Source organism: Molossus molossus, unplaced genomic scaffold (assembly GCF_014108415.1).
Source record: "Molossus molossus isolate mMolMol1 unplaced genomic scaffold, mMolMol1.p scaffold_m16_p_7, whole genome shotgun sequence".
Taxonomy (NCBI): domain Eukaryota; kingdom Metazoa; phylum Chordata; class Mammalia; order Chiroptera; family Molossidae; genus Molossus; species Molossus molossus.
In genome coordinates, this window is record NW_023425401.1 from 71396765 (window position 1) to 71420061 (window position 23297).

General features: G+C 37.2%; 1 protein-coding gene across 1 annotated transcript in view; it reads left to right on the forward strand.

The window, feature by feature from the left end:
• The window catches only part of HECW1 (HECT, C2 and WW domain containing E3 ubiquitin protein ligase 1), a 632276-nt gene that overhangs the window by 325202 nt on the left and 283777 nt on the right, over window positions 1-23297 (forward strand). Inside the window, exon 13 of the mRNA XM_036246873.1 lies at window positions 2010-2195. Coding sequence (XP_036102766.1) covers window positions 2010-2195 — 186 coding nt within the window. The remainder of the gene's footprint in view (window positions 1-2009; window positions 2196-23297) is intronic.

Below are 23297 nucleotides of genomic sequence, written 5' to 3' on the forward strand. Positions count from 1 at the left end.
ACTCTTTTCATTCTGTGAATCTCCCAATAATGAAGAAGAGCTAGATTTGGAAAGCTATTTACTCTTTAGTTTTTGTTAGACTCAAAAGTGTTAATGTCAGTGAAAGTGCTTTGGAAAGAAATACATGTTTTTATTATTGTTAAAATTTTAAAAGAACAAGATTATGAAGTTGACAGATTCCCTTTAGCCTGAATTATTCTATAAAATTATTTTTGTTAATAAATTTTTAAATAGATTGCTCCGAGATAAATGTTTTCTTTTAATATATAATTCATTTTTCAAATATCATGCTTAAGTTAAATTTGATGTGATTTTTACATATATAGTTTTTTTTTCAATTCTTTTTTGTGTTTATGTTTTCAAGAAAGCAATGACATGATGTCACTATATTTTGAAAAATGTTTTCTGTAGTTCAGGCACAGATCTAGGTGCTGTAGTCACAAAGGCAGATTAGGGTGACACCAAACAGCAATAGCTTCCTTTATTTTTACCAACAGACATGTAAAAAAATCAGTCTAACCTTATAGGAGACAGCCTGACCTCAGTGAGGAATGAAATGCTCTGCAGACACAGTAGAGAAACGTTCCTGAGAAAACAACTGCTGAATTAAGTCCTGAAGGTTGAAAGTAGATGGAAAAGAAGCTCCAGGCAGAGGGAGAAAGGACACAACTGTGAAGGGGCCTAATGTTGTGTCTGGTATGGATGAAGTGTGGTGCCAGAAAGAAGTTGGAAGACGGGCTGTAGTAAAAGTAGGGAAACACCATGTAAGACATGAAAAGGAGCCTGGATCTACTTCAATAGGCAACCAGAACCAACAGCAATTTTAGACATTGGAATTATTACATAGTCAGAATGTTTAATGAAGCATTTTTTTTCTAGCAGAAGTGTGGGAGAGAGACTGAGGGGCTAAGACTAAAGTCTGATTCAACTGTTCAAGTGAGAGATGATGAAGACCTGCTAAATAAGGGTCTGGCCTCATGGAAAGGAGTGACTCACTTCAGGAGATATTTTTGCATGGAAAATATAACAGTGCATGGGACTACTGTGATCAAGAAGGGATGGCAGATGAGGACTCAGGAAAGTCTGGGGACTTAAAAAGTCTGAGTCCTTTTTGCTTTGACCACCTGAGTTAGGTGGTAACTCCATTAGGCAGATGCAGTATTTTAATGAGATGACAAAGGTTGTGGCATGGAAGGAGGAGATCAGTTTTTAGCAAGTTATATTTGAGAAGCCATTAGGACATTCATTAGTTAGACCCAGAGCAGCTGCCCTGTGGTGCAGGTGTGAGTAATGAAGGGGCACAAGTAAGACAGATATTGATGCTGTCAGCACTGGGCACTGGAGGCCTTAGGCCAACAGAAGTGACTGTGCCAGCTTGCTCTAGCAGCAAGCAATCTTTCTTTTTATTATATGCACACATCATCCCTGTGTTCCATAATATTGTCATTTGCACAATTAGAAATTCCTACAACTGTTTTTTTTTTTTTTTTTTCATACCCTAACCCCTTCACACACAAGCATTTCTACAGAGAAATCAAAGGATTGATGGACCTCTGAAGTCTTGTCTTAAATTCTGGGAACCCTAAAATAATACTCTCTGTTGTAGACAAGTGAAAGGAGCATAGGCAGACTTGTACATTGAGAGAGGATCCATGGAGGAGAGAGAAGAGATGCTCAGAGAAGTAAAGAGATATTTGAGAGAGTCAAGCAGCAGAAAGAGAAAGAGGAAGGAAAAAGGAGGGGAGTCTTTGAGATGCATAGGGAGGTTAACTGTATCTAAGACTGTGGAGCAGCAGGTACAATAGGGATCATAAACAGGTCCATGTGTGTTTATGTGTGCTCATTTAATTTTTTTAACAAGATTTCTGATTCTGAGGCCACCTCTTCAAGGCTTACAATAAATCGCTGTGTAGAAATCACATTACATCATGTCAACATTCTCAAAGTGTCCTTGATCTGTTTTTTCTAATCCTTCGCTCTTACCCCAACTGGCTCTAACCCCATCTCAGAATGCTTACCGAGTCTTCACCAGTAGCACCTGTTTAAAGCACATGATTCTGAAAGTCCGGCGGGATGCACGCAATTTTGAACGCTACCAGCACAACCGGGATTTGGTGAATTTCATCAACATGTTTGCAGACACACAACTGGAATTGCCTCGGGGCTGGGAGATCAAAACTGACCAGCAGGGAAAGGTGAGTGTGACTGCTAAGCAGCCCTTTCCACAAAGGGGCTCTTACCTTGAAAGAGAAGACAGTGTGAAAGTGGGGAAGGAGGTCGATGAGGAGAGGAGAGCCTATGTGTCTGTATTGTGCCACTGACTACAAGGAGGAAGGGAGGAGGAACTATCCACAGCAGGGTTTCTGTCCTGTGCATAGTAGGATGTTTAGCAACATCCCTGGCCTCTCCCCACTGAGCAGCCCCACCACATTTTGACCTTACTATATGCCCCCTGGGGGGGAAAATCACCCCCATTTGAGAATTACTAACTACATCTCTTTAAATTTAGGTTTGGAACTTGAAACAGATTCTGTTCAATGGTGTTTCTACTGTTTTGCCTCTTTAGTCAGCTAACTCTCAGGGAATGAAATTATTAGTGAAATGGAAGTGATATTATCTGATTACTCATTGTGATTTCCTGAATATGCCTTCAGTTCTCATTAAAATAGCCTGGCAAACAGTGATGGGACATACTGAGTTTCTGCCATATTAATTGGCTTGCATTTTGTCTTTGTGTGACCTTAATCAAAGCCGGTCCTTCTCAGTAATGCTTTAGAAGCTTAACTGAGTTTGCTAAAGTGAGAATGTTTTTTTCTAATCATCATCACTCATCTCAGTGTATTTACAAGACAGGCCAAAGTTTTCTTTGAATTTACAAAGTTTACAAAGAATTGTCTCTGTGTAATTTTTTGTGAGCTTTGGTAGAGAGAACCCCTCCCTCTTTTAGAGTCAAAGGAGTCAGATGTTTCATCAGCAGACATTTTTCTCACTGAATTACACAGTTTCTTTTCTTTGTAATAGTGAACCTGCAAAGCCACATTCCCCAGAGTGAGTATCATTGTCCTCTTGAAGCTACAAACCCCTCTCCCACAAACCATTTAGTGTGCCTCAGCACCTGGACTCTAGATTGTGTGAGAAAAGACTGTGTCCACTAATGTGAGCCCATTAGTACGAGGAAACTCTATAACCAGGTCCTCTGTAGTCAGGAATTCAGGAATTCAATGGGGTGGGGGATTCCTTGGTGGCAGCAAAACCACCATAGCCAGAATTTGTCCCTAAGATCTTCTCATTTACTGGATATAGCCTCCACTGGGAGAATGCCAGAACAGAAAGAAAAGGATCAGTGCTGGAGTGCAACTGCCTAGTCTCAGTGGTCTGTGGTGGTGGCCATATTTGCTTAACCAAGATGCCAAGAGACACCCCTATGAATCAATGAACATAAACGCAGTGTTTATTATGCAAGAGCACACATTAATGCAAGCCATTTGCTTATCCTTGGATTTTCAAGACCGAGGCTCTCATACCAGGATACAAACAGCAGGGGGCCCAGTGGAATTCAGAAAGGTCCCAAATACAATCAGCCCTGGTCCTCCATGGTACAGACACTGCCTCCTAGTCATTACTATAGCAGAAAGCACAACAACTGAGAGATGTACCTAGAGATTTAGTCATTTTGAAATGCATATTAGGGAATTTCTGGTAAGACATTTTTCCTCTGATTTTGTTTAGTGAAATGGTGGCATTTACAAGAAAGAAAAATAGTCTGAATTTGAAATGGGGAGACTTGAATTCTGCTTTCAGTTATGATACAAACTAGCTGTGTGACTACAGACACACACAAAATGGGTCTCTCTGGTTCCTTATTAATTTAATACACACAGACTCATAGTTGCCAGGTTAAATTTCTGAATTGCTGGGGAAAGTAACTTTAAATTTGAAATATGTTATCTATTATAATCTACTAGATAAAGAGGAACAATGGAGGGTAGCAGATAAAATAGGTTAGGAGAGCATGTGTATTGGGACTAATGGGTATAGAGTTTCAGTTTATAAATAACAAATAAGCTTACAACATCCTACCTATAATTAACAACACTAGACTGTGCACTTAAAAATGAGCTAAGAGAGTAGATCTCACGTTAAGTTGTCTTCCTACCAATAGAAAAAGAAAAGTTAAGTGAGCTAAAAATAAACTTTTTAAGATTGCAAGAAAAAAACAAAATGTAATAGCATAGGGATGGAGCAAAACTGATGCCATGTAAAATTAAATCACTGATAGAGAATCTGAACATGGAAACAGCCCCCAAAGTGGAGAGAAGGACAAAGATTGTAAACAATGAAGAGGACATTTTTAAAAATACAAAAACTGAACAAGAAAAAATATATCTCACCTTCTCAATAAGGCCTAGCCTATCTATTCAATTTAATATTACAAGTTCCCACAAGATTCCTGATCCAAGTGCTCACTATATAATTTGCATATTTTTCAGGTTCCTGTTTTGTCTATTTCTCCTAGAAGAATTTAGGACATAGAAACTACACAAAAAAATTATAATCAAAATTGAACAATACATATTTAAAATAAAGGCTATACTAGAAGGAATCAACAGCAGGTTAGATGAAGCATATGATCAAATCAATGAATTAGAGGGAAAAAAAAACAGTAAGCACACACACACACACACACACACACACACAGAGTGTATCAAAAAGGGAAGATAATTAAGAGAATGAGAAAAGTCTAAGGGACCTCTAGGACAACATCAAGCATAAAAAATAGAGGTACCAGATGGAGAAGAGAGTAAGCAAGGGACAGAGTACCTGTTCAAAAAAATAATGGCTGAAAACTTCCCTAACCAAGTGATGAAAAAAGTCACACAAAGTCAGGAAAACACAGTGTCCCAATCAAGATGAACCCAAAGAGACCCACAAAAATACACATTATAATGAAAATAGCAAAAGTGAAATGCAAAGAAAGAATCTTAAAGGCAGCAAGAAAGAGACAATTATCTGCAAAGGAATTCCCATAGGCTGTCAGCTGATTGCTCAACAGAAACACTTTTGGCCAAAAAGAGATTAGCATGAAGTGTTAAAATGACAAAAACTGGGACTACTCTATCCAGCAAGGCTATCAGTAAAATTTGAGGTGAAATAAAAAGCTTCCCAAACCAAAGGAAAAAGAAAAAAAAAAAAGGCTAAAGGAGTCATGACCACTAAACTAATATTGCAAGAACTATTAAAGGGTCTGCTTTAAGAAGAAGATATATAGAGAGGGACATAAGTACAAAGGAAACAATGGACATAAATAAGTACTTATCAATAATAACCTTAGATATAAATTGATTAAATGCTCCATTTAAAAGACACAGTAAAGCCCTGGCCGGTTTGGCTCAGCGGTTAGAGCATTGGCCTGCGGTACAGAGAGACCCGGGTTGGGTTCCCGCCAAGGGCATGTACCTCGGTTGCAGTTTGTCCCCGGCCCTGGTTGGTCGTGCGGGTGGCAGCCACTCGATGTGTCCCTTCACATCGATGTTTCTCTCTCTCTCTGTTCCTCTCTCTCCCTCCCACTCTATCTGAACAAAAAATGGAAAAATGTCCTCGGGTGAGGATAAAAAATAAAAAATTAAAAAAAATAAAAGACACAGTAAAGTCAAATGGATAAGAAAATGTGACCCATATACCCATATATATTTTGTCTACAAGACACCCACCTCAGAACTAAAAATTTACACAGGCTAAAAGTGAAGAAATGGGGGAAAAATCCATATAAATGAAAAAAAAAAAAAAAAAACTGGGATAGCAATACTTATATCTGACAAAATAAAATTAAGAACAAAGGTCATAACAAGAGAACAAAAAAGTACACTACATAATACTAAACATATATTCATCCAAAATAGGAACACCTAAATATATAAAGAAAATCTTGGTGGACTTTCAGTGACATTGACAACAAAACAGTCATAGTAGGTGATTTTAACACCACACTGTAATTAATGGATAGATATACCAGACAATGTATCATAAAGAAATAGCAACCTTAAATGATACACTAGATGAAAAGGATTTAATTGATATTTACAATACATTTCATCCCAAAGCTAAAGAATATACATTCTTCAGAAGTGCACATGGAACCTTTTCAAAAATAGACTACATGTTAGGGCACAAAATGAGTCTGAACAAATTTAAGAAGATTGAAACCATACCATACATCTTCTCTGATCACAGTGGCAAGAAACTAGAAATTAACTACAATAAAAAAATCAGAAACATTCAAATACATGGAGGCTAAATAGCAAGTTATTAAACAATAAATGGGTTAGCAGTGAGATCAATGAAGAATAAAATATTAACCCACCAAAAGTAAAAATGAACACATAACAACCCCAAATCTATGGGACACAGGAAAAGCATCCTGAGAAGAAAGTTTATAGCAAGAAAAATCTCAAATAAAAAATCTAACCTTACAGAAGTAGAAAAAGAACAACAAACAAAGCCCAGATTAAGTAGTAGGAACAAAATAACAAAGATCAAAGAGGAAATAAATGGCACAGAGACTAAAACAAAACAAAACAATAGATCAATAAAACCAAGAGCTGGTTCTTTGAAAAGATAAACAAGATTAATGAATGTTGAAGATTCATTAAGAAAAAAATAGAGATTCAAAATAAATAAAATTAGAAATAAAAGAGAAGTAACAACAGACATCACAGAAACACAAAGGATTATAAGAAAGTACGATGAACAACTATATGCCAACAAACTGGACAACCTTCATGAAAAGGACAAATATCTAGGGAAAAATACAATCTTTTACAACTGAATCAGAAAGAATCATAAAAACCTTAATAGGCAGATTACAACTAATAAAATTGAAACAGTAAAAAAATATCCCAGCACAAAAACCACTTGGACAGAATGGTTTCAAAGGTGAAGTTTACCAAATGTTCAAAGAAGAATTAACACCTATAATTCTCAAACTATTCCAAAAATTACAGTGGGGTGGGAGGTACTTCCAAACTCTTTTAATGAGACCGGCATTATCCTAATTACAAAACCAAATAAAGACTACAAAGAAAGAAAAGTATAGGCTGACATCTTTGATGAACATAGATGTTAAAATCTTCAACAAAATATTAGCAAAGTGGATATAGCAATACATTAAATAGATTATACGCCAAGATCAAGTGGTATTTATTCTGGCAATGCAAGGTTGGTACAATATTCACAAATCAATTAATGTGATATATCACATAAACAAAATGAAAGATAAAAATCTCATGACCATATAAATAAACAGACAAAGAGCATTTGATGAAATCCAGCACTTGTATATGATAAAAACTCTCAGCAGCGTGGGAACAGAAGAATCATACCTCAACATAATAAAAGCCATATATTACAAACCTACAGCCAATATCATACTGAATGAGAAAACATTAAAGCATTTCCCTGAAAATCAAGAACAAGACAGGGATGTATGCTTTCACTACTGTCATTTAACATAGTGCTGGGAGTCTTAACCACAATGAATAGAGAAAAAGGAAATAAAACGCATTAAAATGGGAAAGGAGGAAGTCAGATTGTCATTATTCACAGATGACATGATATTGTACATAGAAAATGCTAAAAAAAAAAAAAAAAATGCCACAAAAACTATTATATCTAATGAATAAATTTGGCAAAGTAGCACAACACAAAATTAATATTCAGAAATTGGTGGCATTTTTATACACTAATAATGAGCTATCAGAAAGAGAAAGTGAGAAAACAATCCCACTTTCTACTGCAACACACAAAAAAATAATGTACCTAGGAATAAATTTAACCAAGGAGGTAAAATTTCTGTACTCAGAAAACTATAGGATACAGGATAAAGAAATTGGGGAAGATACAAATAAGTGGAAGTATATACTATGTTCATGGATTGAAAGAATTAACTTTATTAAAGAGTCCTGTGCAGCCCAGTAGTTCACAAGAGCAGTGGGAAGTCAGAGCCGTAGAAAAACAGGTGTGATTCAGCTGCCCGCTTGCGGAAACTGCAGGGAGTGGGGGGACTAGAGAGGGCTGTATGACACAGCAGAAACTTCAATCCAGTTACCCATGGAACATGTAGGGTGCTGAAGTACCAGAGAGTCTTGTGCGACCCAGCAGAGACTGTGCAATCTAGTTACCCGTGGGAACTGCAGGGTGCTGAAGCATGAGAGAGGACTGTGTGACCCAGCAGTCCATAACAAAAGCATAGACCGGGTTCCTAAAGGGACATGTGCAATCCAGTTACCCATGAGATCTGCAAGGTGTGGGGGCACCAGAAAGGCCTGTGCAACCCAAGTGAACAAAAGATAGGCATCGAGGATATGAAAATGGAGGCGGAGTGAATAGAGGCTAGACAGATAATCTCCAAGGACCAAACAAAAATTACAATTAAAATGAAGAAAAATCCATGGAAACAAGCAACAGAAAGCAATAGGACAAGACCATATAACCAGGGACAATGATAGGATCTGCGGAGGCACGAGAAAGTGGCAGGCTGGGAGCCCACTGACAGCAGCAGTCTTAGCTGTGAGCAGCGCCTTTGGAGAATAAAGACCAAGCCTGCTCCACAGTACAGAGAGCCTAGAAGGAGCGCTAAAATAGCCACAGCCACTTACCTGGGGGCTATGGAAGAGTGAAGGAAACCTTAGCTGAAGTTCTGTGGGGACACCCGGGAAATGGAGGGCAGTCAGAGTTTTTGCTGAGTTGCAGCCACAAAAGATGGTGGCCAGTGTGATCTTTTCCAGAGCTGTGGGGAAAAGCCCCCTCAGAAATTCAGCCTCTCCGAAGTGAGGCAAAGAAATGGAAATTGAGACTCATTAACAACCATACTCTATCCCAATCTCTGGAAATCCTCTTATGCAGAACACCAGGGCTATATTCCAAAGCACTGAGTAACTGAGACTACTAACCACCAGGAAAAAGCTAGAGGATAACTTAACCTTTCCTGGGCTTGCAAATCTACACAGGAAAGTAAGACTTGACATTGGTGTTTAACATGGGACCACCCAGACTCATCAGAACCCAGTAGAAAGAGCCACAAACAGCAGAACACCAACATCCACAGGGAAAATTTGACAGGCTCCAAAACCCACTGAGATAGCCAAAATGGTGAAACAAGGAAACAAAACCCAAATAAAAGAACAAGAGAACTCTACTGAAGAGAGGAGATCAATGAAATGCAGTTAAGCAAACTATAAGATGGTAGAGTTCAGAGCCATGATCTTGAGGAAGCTCAACAGCATAAGTAAGGACATCAGCACCATGAGTAATGATATAGAAACATTGAAAACCAACCAAGTGAAAAAGAAGAATAACATAGCAGAAATTAATAACACATTAGAAGGACTAAACAGCAGAGTTAAGAAAGGTGATGACTGGATCCGTGAATTAAAAGACAGGATAAAACAAATCAACCAATCAGAAAACCAAAGGAAAAAAAAAAAAAAAAAACAATTGAAAAACAGGAAGGCAGCTTAAGACAACTGTGGGACAACTGGAAACATAATGACATTTACATCATAGGAGTTCCCAAAGAGAAAGAATATGGGCAACATTTAGAGAATATATTTGAAGAAATGGTGATAGAAAATTTTCCTAACTTGGAGAAGGAAGAAGGCATTCACGTTCAAGAAGCACAAAGAGCCCTAAGTAAGAAGAACCCAAACAGGCTCACACCAAGACACATAGTAATTAAAATGCCAAAAATTAAAGACAAAGAGAGAATCATAAAGGCAGCAAGAGATAAGCAACAGGTTACCTACAAAGGAAAACCCATAAGGCTCTCAGATGACTTCTCAACAGAAACACTACAGACCAGAAGGAAGTGTCAAGAAATCAAGGTCATGAAAAACAAGGATCTGAATCTAAGACTACACTATCCAACAAAACTATCATTCAAAATAGAAGGTCAAATAAAGAGCTTTCCAGACCAAAAAAAAAAAAAAAGGCTAAGGGAATATATTAAGACCAAACCAGCATGGCAATATATGCTAAAAGGACTGCTGTAATTAGTAGAAGAAATAGAAACAAAAATAGAACCACACTAAACAAAAATGCCAATGCATAAGTACATATCAATTATCATCTTAAATGTGAATAGTTTGAATGCTCCGATAAATAGACAAGGAGTAGCTGGCTGGATAAGAAAGCATGACACATATATGTTGTTTACAAGAGACCCACAACAAAAGACTCACATAGGTTGAAAGTGAAGGGATGGAAAAACATCCTTCAAGCAAACAGAAAGCAAAAAAAAAAAAAAAAAAACCCTTGGGTAGCAATACTCATATCTGATAAAGTACATTTTAAAATGAAGGCCATAACTAGAGACAAAAAAAAGCCACTACATAATATTGTAAGGATATATCCAACAGAAAGATATAACCTTGGTAAACATATATGCACACAATACTGGAGCACCAACATATTTTAAAAATCTTTTGGAGGACTTTGAAGGAGAAATCAACGGCAATACAATCAGAGCAGGGGACTTCAATACCCACTAACATCACTGGATAGATCTTCTAGACAAAAAGTTAAAAAAGAAACACAGACTCTAAATGAAGTGTTAGCTCAAATTGATTTAATAGATATCTACAAAGAGTTACACCCCAAATCTGCAGAATTAACATTCTTCTCCAGTGCACGTGGGACATTCTCAAAGATAGACCACATGTGAGGACACAAAATAAGTCTCTGTAAGTTCAAGAAGATTTAAATCTTATCAAGCATCTTATCAGATCACAATGGCAAAAAACTAGAAATCAAGTGCAACAAGAACATGCAAAGACATTTGAAAACATGGAGGCTAAATAGCATGTTATTGAACAATGAATCATCATGGAGATCAAGAAAGAAAATAAAAACTTTCTAAAAAACAAAGAAAATGAACACACAAAAACACAAAATCTATGGGATGCAGCAAAAGCAGTTCTGAGAGGGAAGTTTATAGTACTACAGGCTTACCTCAAAAAGCAAGAAAAATTTCTAACAGATTATCTAATCTCACAACTTAAAGAACTAGAGAGCAAACAAAAAGAAAACCTCTGAGCAAGTAGAAGGAAGGAAATAGTAAACATCAGAGCAGAAAGAAATTACATGGAAATGAAAAAACAATTCAAAGGATCAACAAAACAAAGAGCTGATTTTTTGAAAAGATAAACAAGATTGATGGACCCTTAGCTAGACTCACCAAGAAACAAAGGGAGAGAACCCAAATACACAAAATCAGAAATGAAAAAGGAAAAATAATAACCACAGAAATACAAAGGATTGTAACAAATATTATGAACAATTATAAGGCAATCAATTTGACAATCTAAGTGAAATAAACAAATATCTAGAAACACATAGTCTCCAAAAACTGAACCGGGAAGAGATAGAAAACTTGAACAGACCAATAAAAACAAAGGAAATTGAAGATGCAATCAAGACTCTCCCAGCAATCAAAAGCTCCAGACTGGACGGCTTCACGGGGGAATTTTATGGAACATTCAAAGAACTAATACCCATTCTCCTCAAACTTTTTTAAAAAATTTAAGAAGAAGGAAGACTTCCAAACACGTTTTATGAGGCCACCATAATTCTAATTCCAAAACCAGAAAAAGACACTACAAAGAAAGAAAAATACAGTCCAATAGTCCTGTTGAACATAGATCCCAAAATCATGAACAAAATACTAGCAAATTGAATCCAGCAATACATTAAAAAAAGTATTCACCATGACTAAGTGGGATTCATCCCAGGGATGCAAGGCTGGTACAATATTTGCAAATCAATAAATGTGATACACCACTTAAACCAAATGAAAGATAAAAATCATATGATCATATCAATAGATGCTGGATAAGCATTTGACTATATAAAGCACCCATGTCTGATAAAAACGCTGAACAATCTAGGAATAGAGGGATCATATCTCAACATAATAAAGGTCATGTATGAAAGAACTACAGCCAACATCATACTCAATGGGAAAAAAATTCAAAGCATTTCCCTTAAGAACAGGAAAAAGACAGGGATGCCAACTTTCATCATTCTTATTTAACATTGTACTAGAAGACTTATCCACAGCAATCAGACATGAAGAAAAAATAAAAGGGATCCGAACTGGAAAGGAGAAAGTGAAACTATCTCTATTTGATGATGACATGATAATATATGTAGAAAACTTCAAAGACTCCATGAAAAATCTACTGGACTTAATAAATTAATTTGGCAAAGTAGCGGCATACAAAATTAATGTCAAGAAATCTGCAGCATTCTAATACACCAAGGATGAAATCACAGAAAGAGAAACTAAAAAAACAAAGCCATTTACCATTGCAGCAAAAAAATTAAGATACCTAGGAATGAACTTAACCAAAGAAGTAAAGGACCTATTTGCAGAAAACTACAAGACATTAAAAAAAAAAAAATAGAGAAAGATATATAAAAGTGAAAGCACATACCTTGTTAATGGATTGGAAGATTTAACATCATTAAAATGTTTATATTACATAAAGCAATCTATAGATTCAATGCATTTCTTATCAAAATACCAACAACATATTTCACAGAACTAGAACAAATACTTAAAAGTTCATATGGAACCAAAAAAGACCCTGAATAACCACAGAAATCTTGGAAAAAAAGGTCAAAGTAGGTGGGATCACAACACTGGATATCAGCTTATGTCACAAAGCTACTATAATCAAAACAGACTGGTGCTGTCACAAGAACAGGCATATAGACCAGTAGAATAAAACAAAGAACTAGAAATGGACCCCAGACATTATGCTCAATTATTATTTGACAAAGAAGGCAAGAGCATACAATGTAGTAAAGACAAACTCTTTAATAAATGGTGTTGGGAAAATTGGACAGCTACATGCAAAAATATGAAACTAGACCATCAACTTACACCAGACACAAGAATAAACTCAAAATGGATAAAATACTTAAATGTGACCCGTGAATCCATATAAATTCTAGAAGAAAATGTAGGTAACAAAATTTCAGACATTATATGCAGCAGAATTTTCACTAATACATCACCTAAGGCAACAGAAACAAAGGAAAAAATGAGCACATGGGACTACATCAAAATAAAAAGCATCTGCACACTAAAGAAACAACCATCAAAATGGAAAGGCAACCCACTGTATGGGAGAGCATAATTGCCAATGATACATCAGTTAAGGGGTTAATTTCCGATATACATAGAGTGCTCATACAACTCAACAAAAGAAAGACAAGGAACCCAATTAAAAAATGGGAAGAGGAACTAAATAGACACCTTTCCAAACAGGACATACAAATAGCTAGGCAACATATGAAAAAATGCTCAACATCACTAATCATCAGATATTCTGGGTTCTCCCTGGGAGGACACAGAGGGGAGCAATTACAGCCCACGGCCTTGTGGCCACAAATGTGCCTTGCACCACTGGACCAGTGGTCAGCACTGTGCCAACACAATAGCTGCACTGCCCAGCACCATCCTGACAGCAGCAGCAACATCAACCAGCTAAGAAGCAGAGTTCTGCCCCTGGCAGCAGCAGGGAATTGGAAGTGGAGCCCTTCCCCCAACAGCAGTGGAAGCTCCAGAGCTGAAACCCACCCCTAGCAGCAGCAGAGGCTCAGGAGCTGAGACTCACTCTCAATAGCAGCAATAGCAGATGGGGAGCAGAGACCTGCCCTTGGCAACAGCAGCAGATTGGGAGCAGAGCCCTGTCACCTCCAGCAACAGCAGACATGGGAGATCAAGAATGGAGTCCCACCCTCAGAGGTACCAGAGGCTCAGGAGCCAAGTACCACCCTTGCTACCAGCAGCAACTCAGGCTCAGGAGCCAAAGCCCACTGCAGCAGCAGCAAATCAGAAGCTGAGCCACATCAGGCAGCAGGGGTGTCTTGGGACCCCTGCACACCAGAAGCACAACAGCTGGACATGCACATCTCAGCAGCACCTATGATGACAAATGAACATGAGCTGCCAGTCATCAATCTTCCAAGACCCATAGAAACGAGAGGAGCCAGCCCTAAGGGCCATACACCAGAACAGAGCTGCTGACCCCATAGCCCTGGCAATAGCCGAGAGCCACCTATCCTGCCACTAGAGACACTGCCAAAAGCCACCAACACCCCTGGATAACTGGACTGGATCCAAGATCTAGCTCCTGGACACATCAGCTTGCCAGTGTGACCTAATGTTCCCCAAACTATCAGACCATGAAAATAGTAGGATAAATGAACAACCCCCAAATGAAAGAAAAGGAAGAATTACCATAAAGGGAACTAAATGAAATGGAGGCAATCAGTTAAAGAAATGTCAGATAAAGAATTCAAAGTAATGGTAGTAAGTGTACTCAAACAACTTAGGAGAATTACAAGCAAGTTAATGAGAATTATAAAGATTCTCATGTAGGAGAATTACTCTCAATGTAGGAGAATTATAAAGATCAGTGGGATCTTGAAAAAAGAGGCAGAAGCCATTAATAACAATCAAGTGGTAATAAAGAATGACATACCTGAAATAAAGAATACCTTGGAAGGATTCAATAGTAGATATAAAGAAGCTGAGGACTAAATGAGTGTGATAGAAGACAAGGCAGAAAAAAAAACCCACCCAGAGAAAAATAGAACCACACTAAACAAAAATGGCAATAAATAAGTACATATCAATAACCACCTTAAATGTAAATGGACTGAATGCTCCCATAAAAAGACACAGAGTAGCTGATTGGATAAGAAAGCAAGACTCATCTATATGCTGTTTACAAGAAACCCACCTCACAACAAAAGACTCACACAGATTGAAAGTGAAGGGATGGAAAAAAATCTTTCAAGCAAATGGAAAAGAAAAAAAAGCTGGGGTAGCAATACTGATATCTGATAAAATAGACTTCAGATTGAAGGCCATAACTAGAGACAAAGAAGCCCACTACATAATATTGAAAGGATCTATCCAACAGGAAGATATAACATTGATAAACATATATGCACCCAATATAGGAGCACCAAAATATATTAAAAATCTTCTGGAGGACTTCAAAGGAGAAATCGATAGCAATACAATCATAACAGGGGACTTCAACACCCCGCTCACATCACTGGATAGATCCTCTAGACAAAAAATTAGCAAGGAAACAGAGACTCTAAATGAAGCACTAGACCAAAAGGATTTAATAGATATCTACAGAGAACTACACCCCAAAACTACAGAATTCACATTCTTCTCAAGTGCACATGGAACATTCTCAAAGATAGACCACATGTTAGGGCACAAACTAAGTCTCTACAAGTTCAAGAAGATTGAAATTATAACAAGCATCTTCTCAGACCACAATGGTATGAAACTAGAAATCAATTGCAAGAAGAACATACAAAGACATTTTAACACATGGAAGCTAAATAGAATGTTATTAAACAATGAATGGGTCACCGAGGAAATCAAGGAAGAAATCAAAAACTTCCTGGAAACCAATGAAAATGAGGACACAACAATACAAAATCTATGGGATGCAGCAAAAGCAGTTCTGAGAGGGAAGTTTATAGCACTACAGGCCTACCTCAAAAAAGAAGAAAAATCTCTAATAGACTACCTAACCTCACAACTTAAAGAACTAGAGAGTAAACAAAAAGAAAACCCCAGAGCAAGCAGAAGAAAAGAAATAGTAAGGATCAGAGCAGAAATAAACGACATAGAGACCAAAAAAACAATCCAGAGGATCAATAAAACAAAGAGCTGGTTTTTTGAAAAGATAAACAAGATTGATGGACCCTTAGCTAGACTCACCAAGAAACAAAGAGAGAGAACCCAAATACATAAAATCAGAAATGAAACAGGAGAGATAACAACTGACCCTACAGAAATACAAAAGATCGTTAACAACTACTATGAAAAATTATACGGCAACAAATTCGAAAATCTAAGCGAAATGGACAAATTTTTAGAAACACATAGCCTCCCAAAATTGGATCAGATAGAGATTGAAAACTTGAACAGACCAATAACAACAGAGGAAATTGAAGATGTAATCAAGACTCTTCCAGCAAACAAAAGCCCAGGCCCAGATGGCTTCACAGGGGAGTTTTACCGAACATTCAAAGAAGAACTAATACCCATTCTCCTCAAACTATTTCAAAAAATTCAAGAAGAAGGAAGACTGCCAAACTCGTTTTATGAAGCCAGCATAACTTTAATTCCAAAACCAGAAAAAGACACAACAAAGAAAGAAAACTACAGGCCAATATCCCTGATGAACATAGATGCCAAAATCCTGAACAAAATACTAGCAAATCGAATCCAGCAATACACCAGAAAAATTATCCACCATGACCAGGTGGGATTCATCCCAGGGATGCAAGGCTGGTACAATATTCGCAAATCCATAAATGTGATACACCACATAAATAAATTGAAGAATAAAAACCACATGATCATATCAATAGATGCTGAAAAAGCCTTTGACAAAATCCAGCATCCATTTCTGATAAAAACGCTCACCAGTGTGGGAATTGAGGGATCATACCTAGACATAATAAAGGCCATATATGAAAGACCTACAGCCAACATCATACTCAATGGGCAAAAACTAAAAGCATTTCCCTTAAGAACAGGAACAAGGCAAGGATGCCCACTTTCGCCACTCCTATTTAACATAGTACTGGAAGTCTTAGCCACAGCAATCAGACAGGAAGAAAAAATAAAAGGGATCCAAATTGGAAAGGAGGAAGTGAAAGTGTCATTATTTGCAGATGACATGATACTGTACATAGAAAATCCCAAAGACTCCACCAAAAGCTTACTAGACTTAATAAATGAATTTGGCAAAGTAGCAGGATACAAAATTAACGTCAAGAAATCGATGGCATTCTTATACACCAATGATGAACTCACAGAAAGAGAAACTAGGCAAACAATCCCATTTACCATTGCGGCAAAAAAATTAAGATACCTAGGAATAAACTTAACCAAAGAGATAAAGGACCTATTCGCAGAAAACTACAGATCTTTGAAAAATGAAATAGAGCAAGATGTAAAAAAGTGGAAGAACATACCCTGTTCATGGATTGGGAGAATTAACATCATTAAAATGTCCATATTACCCAAAGCAATCTATAGATTCAACGCAATCCCCATCAAAATACCAACGGCATACTTCAAAGAATTAGAACAATTACTTCAAAAGTTCATATGGAACCAAAAAAGGCCTCGAATAGCCACAGCAATCTTGAAAAGGAAGAACAAAGTTGGAGGGATCACAATACCAGATTTCAGGTTATACTACAAAGCCACCATAATCAAAACAGCCTGGTACTGGCACAAGAACAGGTATATAGACCAGTGGAACAGAATAGAGAACCCAGAAATGGACCCTAGGCAATATGCTCAATTAATATTTGACAAAGGTGGCAAGAGCATACAGTGGAGTAAGGACAGCCTCTTTAATAAATGGTGCTGGGAAAATTGGACAGCTACTTGCCGAAAAATGAAACTAGACCATCAACTTACACCCTACACCAAAATAAACTCAAAATGGATAAAAGACTTAAATGTAACCCATGAATCCATAAAAATCCTAGAGGAGACTGTGGGCAACAAAATCTCAGACATCATACGCAGCAGAATTTTTACTGACACATCACCTAAGGCAATAGAAACAAAGGAGAAAATGAACACATGGGACTACATCAAACTCAAAAGCTTCTGCACAGCGAAAGATACAATCATCAAAACGGAAAGGCTACCCACTGTATGGGAGAGCATAATTGCCAATGATATATCAGATAAGGGGTTAATTTCCAATACATATAGAGTGCTCACACAACTCCACAAAAGGAAGACAAAGAATCCAATTAAAAAATGGGCAGAGGAACTAAATAGACACCTCTCCAAACAGGACATACAAATGGCTAAGAGACATATGAAGAAATGTTCATCATCACTAATCATCAGAGAGATGCAAATCAAAACAACAATGAGGTATCACCTCACACCGGTCAGAATGGCCGCCATCAACAAATCATCAAACAACAAGTGTTGGCGAGGGTGTGGAGAAAAGGGGACTCTAGTACACTGTTGGTGGGAATGCAGACTGGTGCAGCCACTATGGAAAACAATATGGTGTCACCTCAAAAAATTAAAAATTGAACTCCCATTTGACCCAGTGATCCCACTTCTAGGAATATACCCTAAGAAGCCTGAAACACCAATCAGAAAGAATATATGTACCCCCATCTTTGTAGCAGCACTATTTACAATCGCTAAGATCTGGAAACAGCCCAAGTGCCCATCAGTAGACGAATGGATTAAAAAGCTGTGGTACATATACACAATGGAGTACTACGCAGCGGTAAGAAAGAAAGATCTCTTGTCCTTTGAGACTACATGGAGGGACCTGGAAAGTATCATCCTGAGTGAAACAAGCCAAGCAGAGAAAGACAAATTTCATATGATCTCACTGATTTCTGGAATATAATGAACATAACAGTTTGAGGACAATCCCCTAAGGAGTGGGGAGCTGAGAGAGGGATGAACAACAGAATTTATATGCATATAGGCATGAACAGTGGACATGGACAACAATCGGGGGAAGGGGCGGGGAGGGAAGGGGGAGGGGGGAACCACTGGGGGAAAAAAGGAGAATCATTTGTAACAAAAATTATTCAATAAAAAAAAAAAAAAAAAAAAAAAAAAACCCACCCAATTAGAGCAGCACTAGAAAAAGTTTAAAAAGCAGGAGGAGAGTTTAAGGGAGCTTTGGGACACTATGACATGTACCAACATTTGCATTATAGGGGTACCAGAAAGAGAAGAATTAGAGAAAGAAATAGAGAACCTGTTTGAAGAAATAATGACAGAAAATTTTCCTAACATGGTGAAGGCAAAATTCACAGAGAGCCCAGTCAAGATTAACCCAAAAAGACCCACATATAGACATATCATAATTAAAATGAAAAATGATAAAGACTGATAAAGAATATTAAAGGCAGCAAGAGAGAGAAAGAAAGTTTTCTACAAGGGAGCTCCCATTAGACTGTTTGTTTATTTGTCAAAGAAATGCTTCAGACCAGAAGGGAGTGGCATGAAATATACAAAATAATAAAAAAACAAAGAACTAAATCCGACACCACTCTATCCAGCAAGGCTATCATTCAAAATTGAAGGTGAAATAAGGGGCTTAGTGGGTAATAAAAGGCTACAGGAGTTTACCACCAAAACAACATTGCAACAAATGCTAAAGGGACTGTAGAAGCAGAAGCAGGAGAAAGGAGGAGGAGGAGAAGAAGAAAAAAAAAAAAGAAACGGGGAGGGGGGGACAAAGTCATAAAGAATAAAAATGGCAACAAATAAGTACTTATCAATAATAACCTTAAATGTAAATGGCTTCAATGCTCCAATCAAAAGACATAGGGTAGCTGATTGAATAAGAAAACATGACACATATATGTGCTGCCTACAAGAGACCCACCTCAGAACAAAAGACACACAGGATGAAAGTGAAGGGATGGAAATTTTTTACCATGCAAATGGAAACGAAAAGGAAGCTGTGACAAGCACCTCTTACTAGGGAGGTGTTATTGGACAACCCCCTGAATCAGAGGGAGTAGGCTGTCCCCAGCCTCAATCCTTGTCTTCTCATATACATAAATTTATAGGAGAGACCTTCTTTGCATTGTTTAATGTATTTATTAAAACATTAATGCAAGTAAGTTTATTAAAGCATTAAAGCATGCACATTTATTAGTAAAACAAAGCAAGAAAACCTATATATCTTGTTTATGAAACATAGATGGGCTCTCAGCTAATTTGAAGAGCAAGTAGGGTGGGCATTTTCTGTCATATACTCTTGTGAGTATATACTCTGTCATATAAGTTTTTTTTAAAAGTTCCTGTGCTACATATTCTGGTACAAATTGATTCTAAAATATCTCCTTTTCTTTACTATCACTTTTCTACAATGAATGGGAAGCACCTGGTTGTTTTATTTATACTCCTCTTTTCTCCTTCTCCCTGCTGTTGTAATAATTTCAAGATAATTTGCACTAAATGGTCTTTGATTCCTCCTACTCAACCCTTCCCTTCCCCAACCTTTCCTACATTCTTCTGTGAGAAGGAAAGGTTTTAACCTTGTTTTCAAGATAAGACCTGACTACAAGCAGTACGCAAAGTTTTTTGGCTTTGTTTAATTTTTTGCCTTAGTTTATCTATTCCTCTACCCTGAAATCTTTCTCCTAACAAAGCTAAGTAGCAATACTGATATCTGATAAAATAGGCTTCAAAATTAAGGCCATAACAAGAAACGAAGAAAAGTACTACATGGTATTAAAGAAATTATTCCAACCAAAGGATATAAATAACCCTGGTAAACATATATGCACCCAATGTAGAAGTACCAAAATATATTAGAAAACTGCTGGATAACTTTAAGGGAGAGACTGACAGAAATATAATCACAGTAGGAGACTTTAACACCCCAGTTATATCACTAGATAGATCTTCTGGGCAAAGAATGAACAATAACACAGATCCTAAATGACACACCAGATCAGAAGTATTTAACTGATATTTACAGAACATTTCACCCCAAGGCTTCAGAATATAGAATCTTCTCAAGTGCAAATGGAACATTCACAAAGATAAAACACATGTTAGGACACAAACTAAGTCTTAACCAGTTCAAGAAGATTGAAACCATTTCAAGTGTCTTCAGATCACAATGGCATAAAACCAGAAATTAATTACAATAAAAACACTAAAAATAATTCAAACTCATGGAGGTTAAATAACATGCAATTAAACAATGAATGAGTTACCAAGGAGATCAAGAAAGAAATTAAAAACTTTCTGAAAACTAATAAAAATGAATAAATAACAACACAAAATCTATGAGACAAGCAAAAGCATCCTGACAAGGAAGTTCATAGCATTACAGGCCTACCTCAAGGAGAAAGAAAAAAATTTAATAAACTATATAACCTTACAACTTAACAAAAATTTTTTTGCTCAACCAGTGTGGTTCAGTGCATTGAATATCATCCCGAGGTCCCAGTTTGATTCCCATTCAGGGCACATACCTGGTATAAGTATTACTTCCTCAGCTTTTTGTTGTTGTTGTTGTTGTTTCCACAGCATATGCAAGAATCTTGTTTTGTTATCCATTCAGCAGCCATCTGTGTTTTGATTGGAGCACTTAATTCATTTTCATTGAAAGTACTTGTGGATAGACATGGATTTATTATTTTATTATTCATATTTTTATCTTTTTTTTTCTTTTCCTTCTTAAAGAGACCCTTTAACATTTCATATAGTACTTGTTTCGGAGCAATAAACTCCTTTAATTGTTTTTTTGTTGTTGTTTTGTTTTATTGTCTGAGAAATTCTTTATCTGTCCTAGGATTCTAAATGATAACTTTGCTGAGTACAGTAATTTTTGTTGTAGGTTCTTGCTTTCCATTCCTTTGAATATTCTGTGCCAATTCCTTTGGCCTGCAAAATTTTTGTTGAGAAATCAGCTAACAGTCTTTTTTTTTTTTTTTTTTTCAATTGATTTTAGAAAGAGAGAAAAGGAGAGGGAGAGAGAGATGGAAACATCAATGACAGAAAACATTAATTGGCTGTCTCCTGCATGCCCCCCAACTGGGGATTTTGCCCAGAACCTGGGCATGTACCCTGAGCAGAAATTGAACCGGCAGCCAACCACTGAGCCACACCGGCTGGGCTAAGAGCCTTATGGGAGCTTGTATGTAGGTAGTAACTGCTTTTTTCTTGTGGCCTTTAAGATTCTCCCTTTGTTTTGTTATTTTATTTTATTTTATTTTATTTTATTTTATTTATTTTATTTTTATCCCCACCTGAGGATATTTTTCCATTATTTGTTCAGATAGAATGGGGAGGAGAGAGAGAGAGAAAAAACATCGACGTAAAAGGGACACATTGAGTGGCTGCCTCCCGTACGACCCAACCAGGTCCAGGGACAATCTGTAATTGAGGTACGTGCCCTTAGCAGGAACCAAACCTGGCTCTCTCTAGATTGCAGGTCAACGCTCTAACCACTGAGCAAAACTGATCAGGGCTCTCCCTTTGTTTTTAATTCTTGCCATCGATTTCTTGACGTTAATTTTGTATCCTGCTACTTTGCCAAATTCATTTATTAAGTCTAGTAAGCTTTTGGTGGAGTCTTTGGGGTTTTCTATGTACAGTATCATGTCATCTGCAAATAATGACAATTTCACTTCCTCCTTTCCAATTTGGATCCCTTTTATTTTTTCTTCCTGTCTGATTGCTGTGGCTAAGATTTCCAGTACTATGTTAAATAGAAGTGGCGAAAGTGGGCATCCTTGCCTTGTTCCTGTTCTTAAGGGAAATGCTTTTAGTTTTTGCCAGTTGAGTATGATGTTGGCTGTAGGTCTTTCATATATGGCCTTTATTATGTCTAGGTATGATCCCTCAATTCCCACACTGCTGAGCGTTTTTATCAGAAATGGATGCTGGATTTTGTCAAAGGCTTTTTCAGCATCTATTGATATGATCATGTGGTTTTTATTCTTCAATTTATTTATGTGTTGTATCACATTTATGGATTTGTGAATATTGTACCAGCCTTGCATCCCTGGGATGAATCCCACCTGGTCATGGTGGATAATTTTTCTGGTGTATTGCTGGATTCGATTTGCTAGTATTTTGTTCAGGATTTTGGCATCTATGTTCATCAGGGATATTGGCCTGTAGTTTTCTTTCTTTGTAGTGTCTTTTTCTGGTTTTGGAATTAGAGTTATGCTGGCTTCATAAAACGAGTTTGGAAGTCTTCCTTCTTCTTGAATTTTTTGAAATAGTTTGAGGAGAATGGGTATTAATTCTTCTTTGAATGTTCGGTAAAACTCCCCTGTGAAGCCATCCGGGCCTGGGCTTTTGTTTGCTGGAAGAGTCTTGATTACATCTTCAATTTTTTCTGTTGTTATTGGTCTGTTCAAGTTTTCAATCTCTATCTGATCCAGTTTTGGGAGACTATGTGTTTCTAGAAATTTGTCCATTTCCCTTAGATTTTCGAATTTGTTGCCGTATAATTTTTCATAGTAGTTGTTAACGATCTTTTGTATTTCTGTGGTGTCAGTTGTTATCTCTCCTGTTTCATTTCTGATTTTATGTATTTGGGTTCTCTCTCTTTGTTTCTTGGTGAGTCTAGCTAAGGGTCCATCAATCTTGTTTATCTTTTCGAAAAACCAGCTCTTTGTTTTATTGATCCTCTGGATTGTTTTTTTGCTCTCTATGTCGT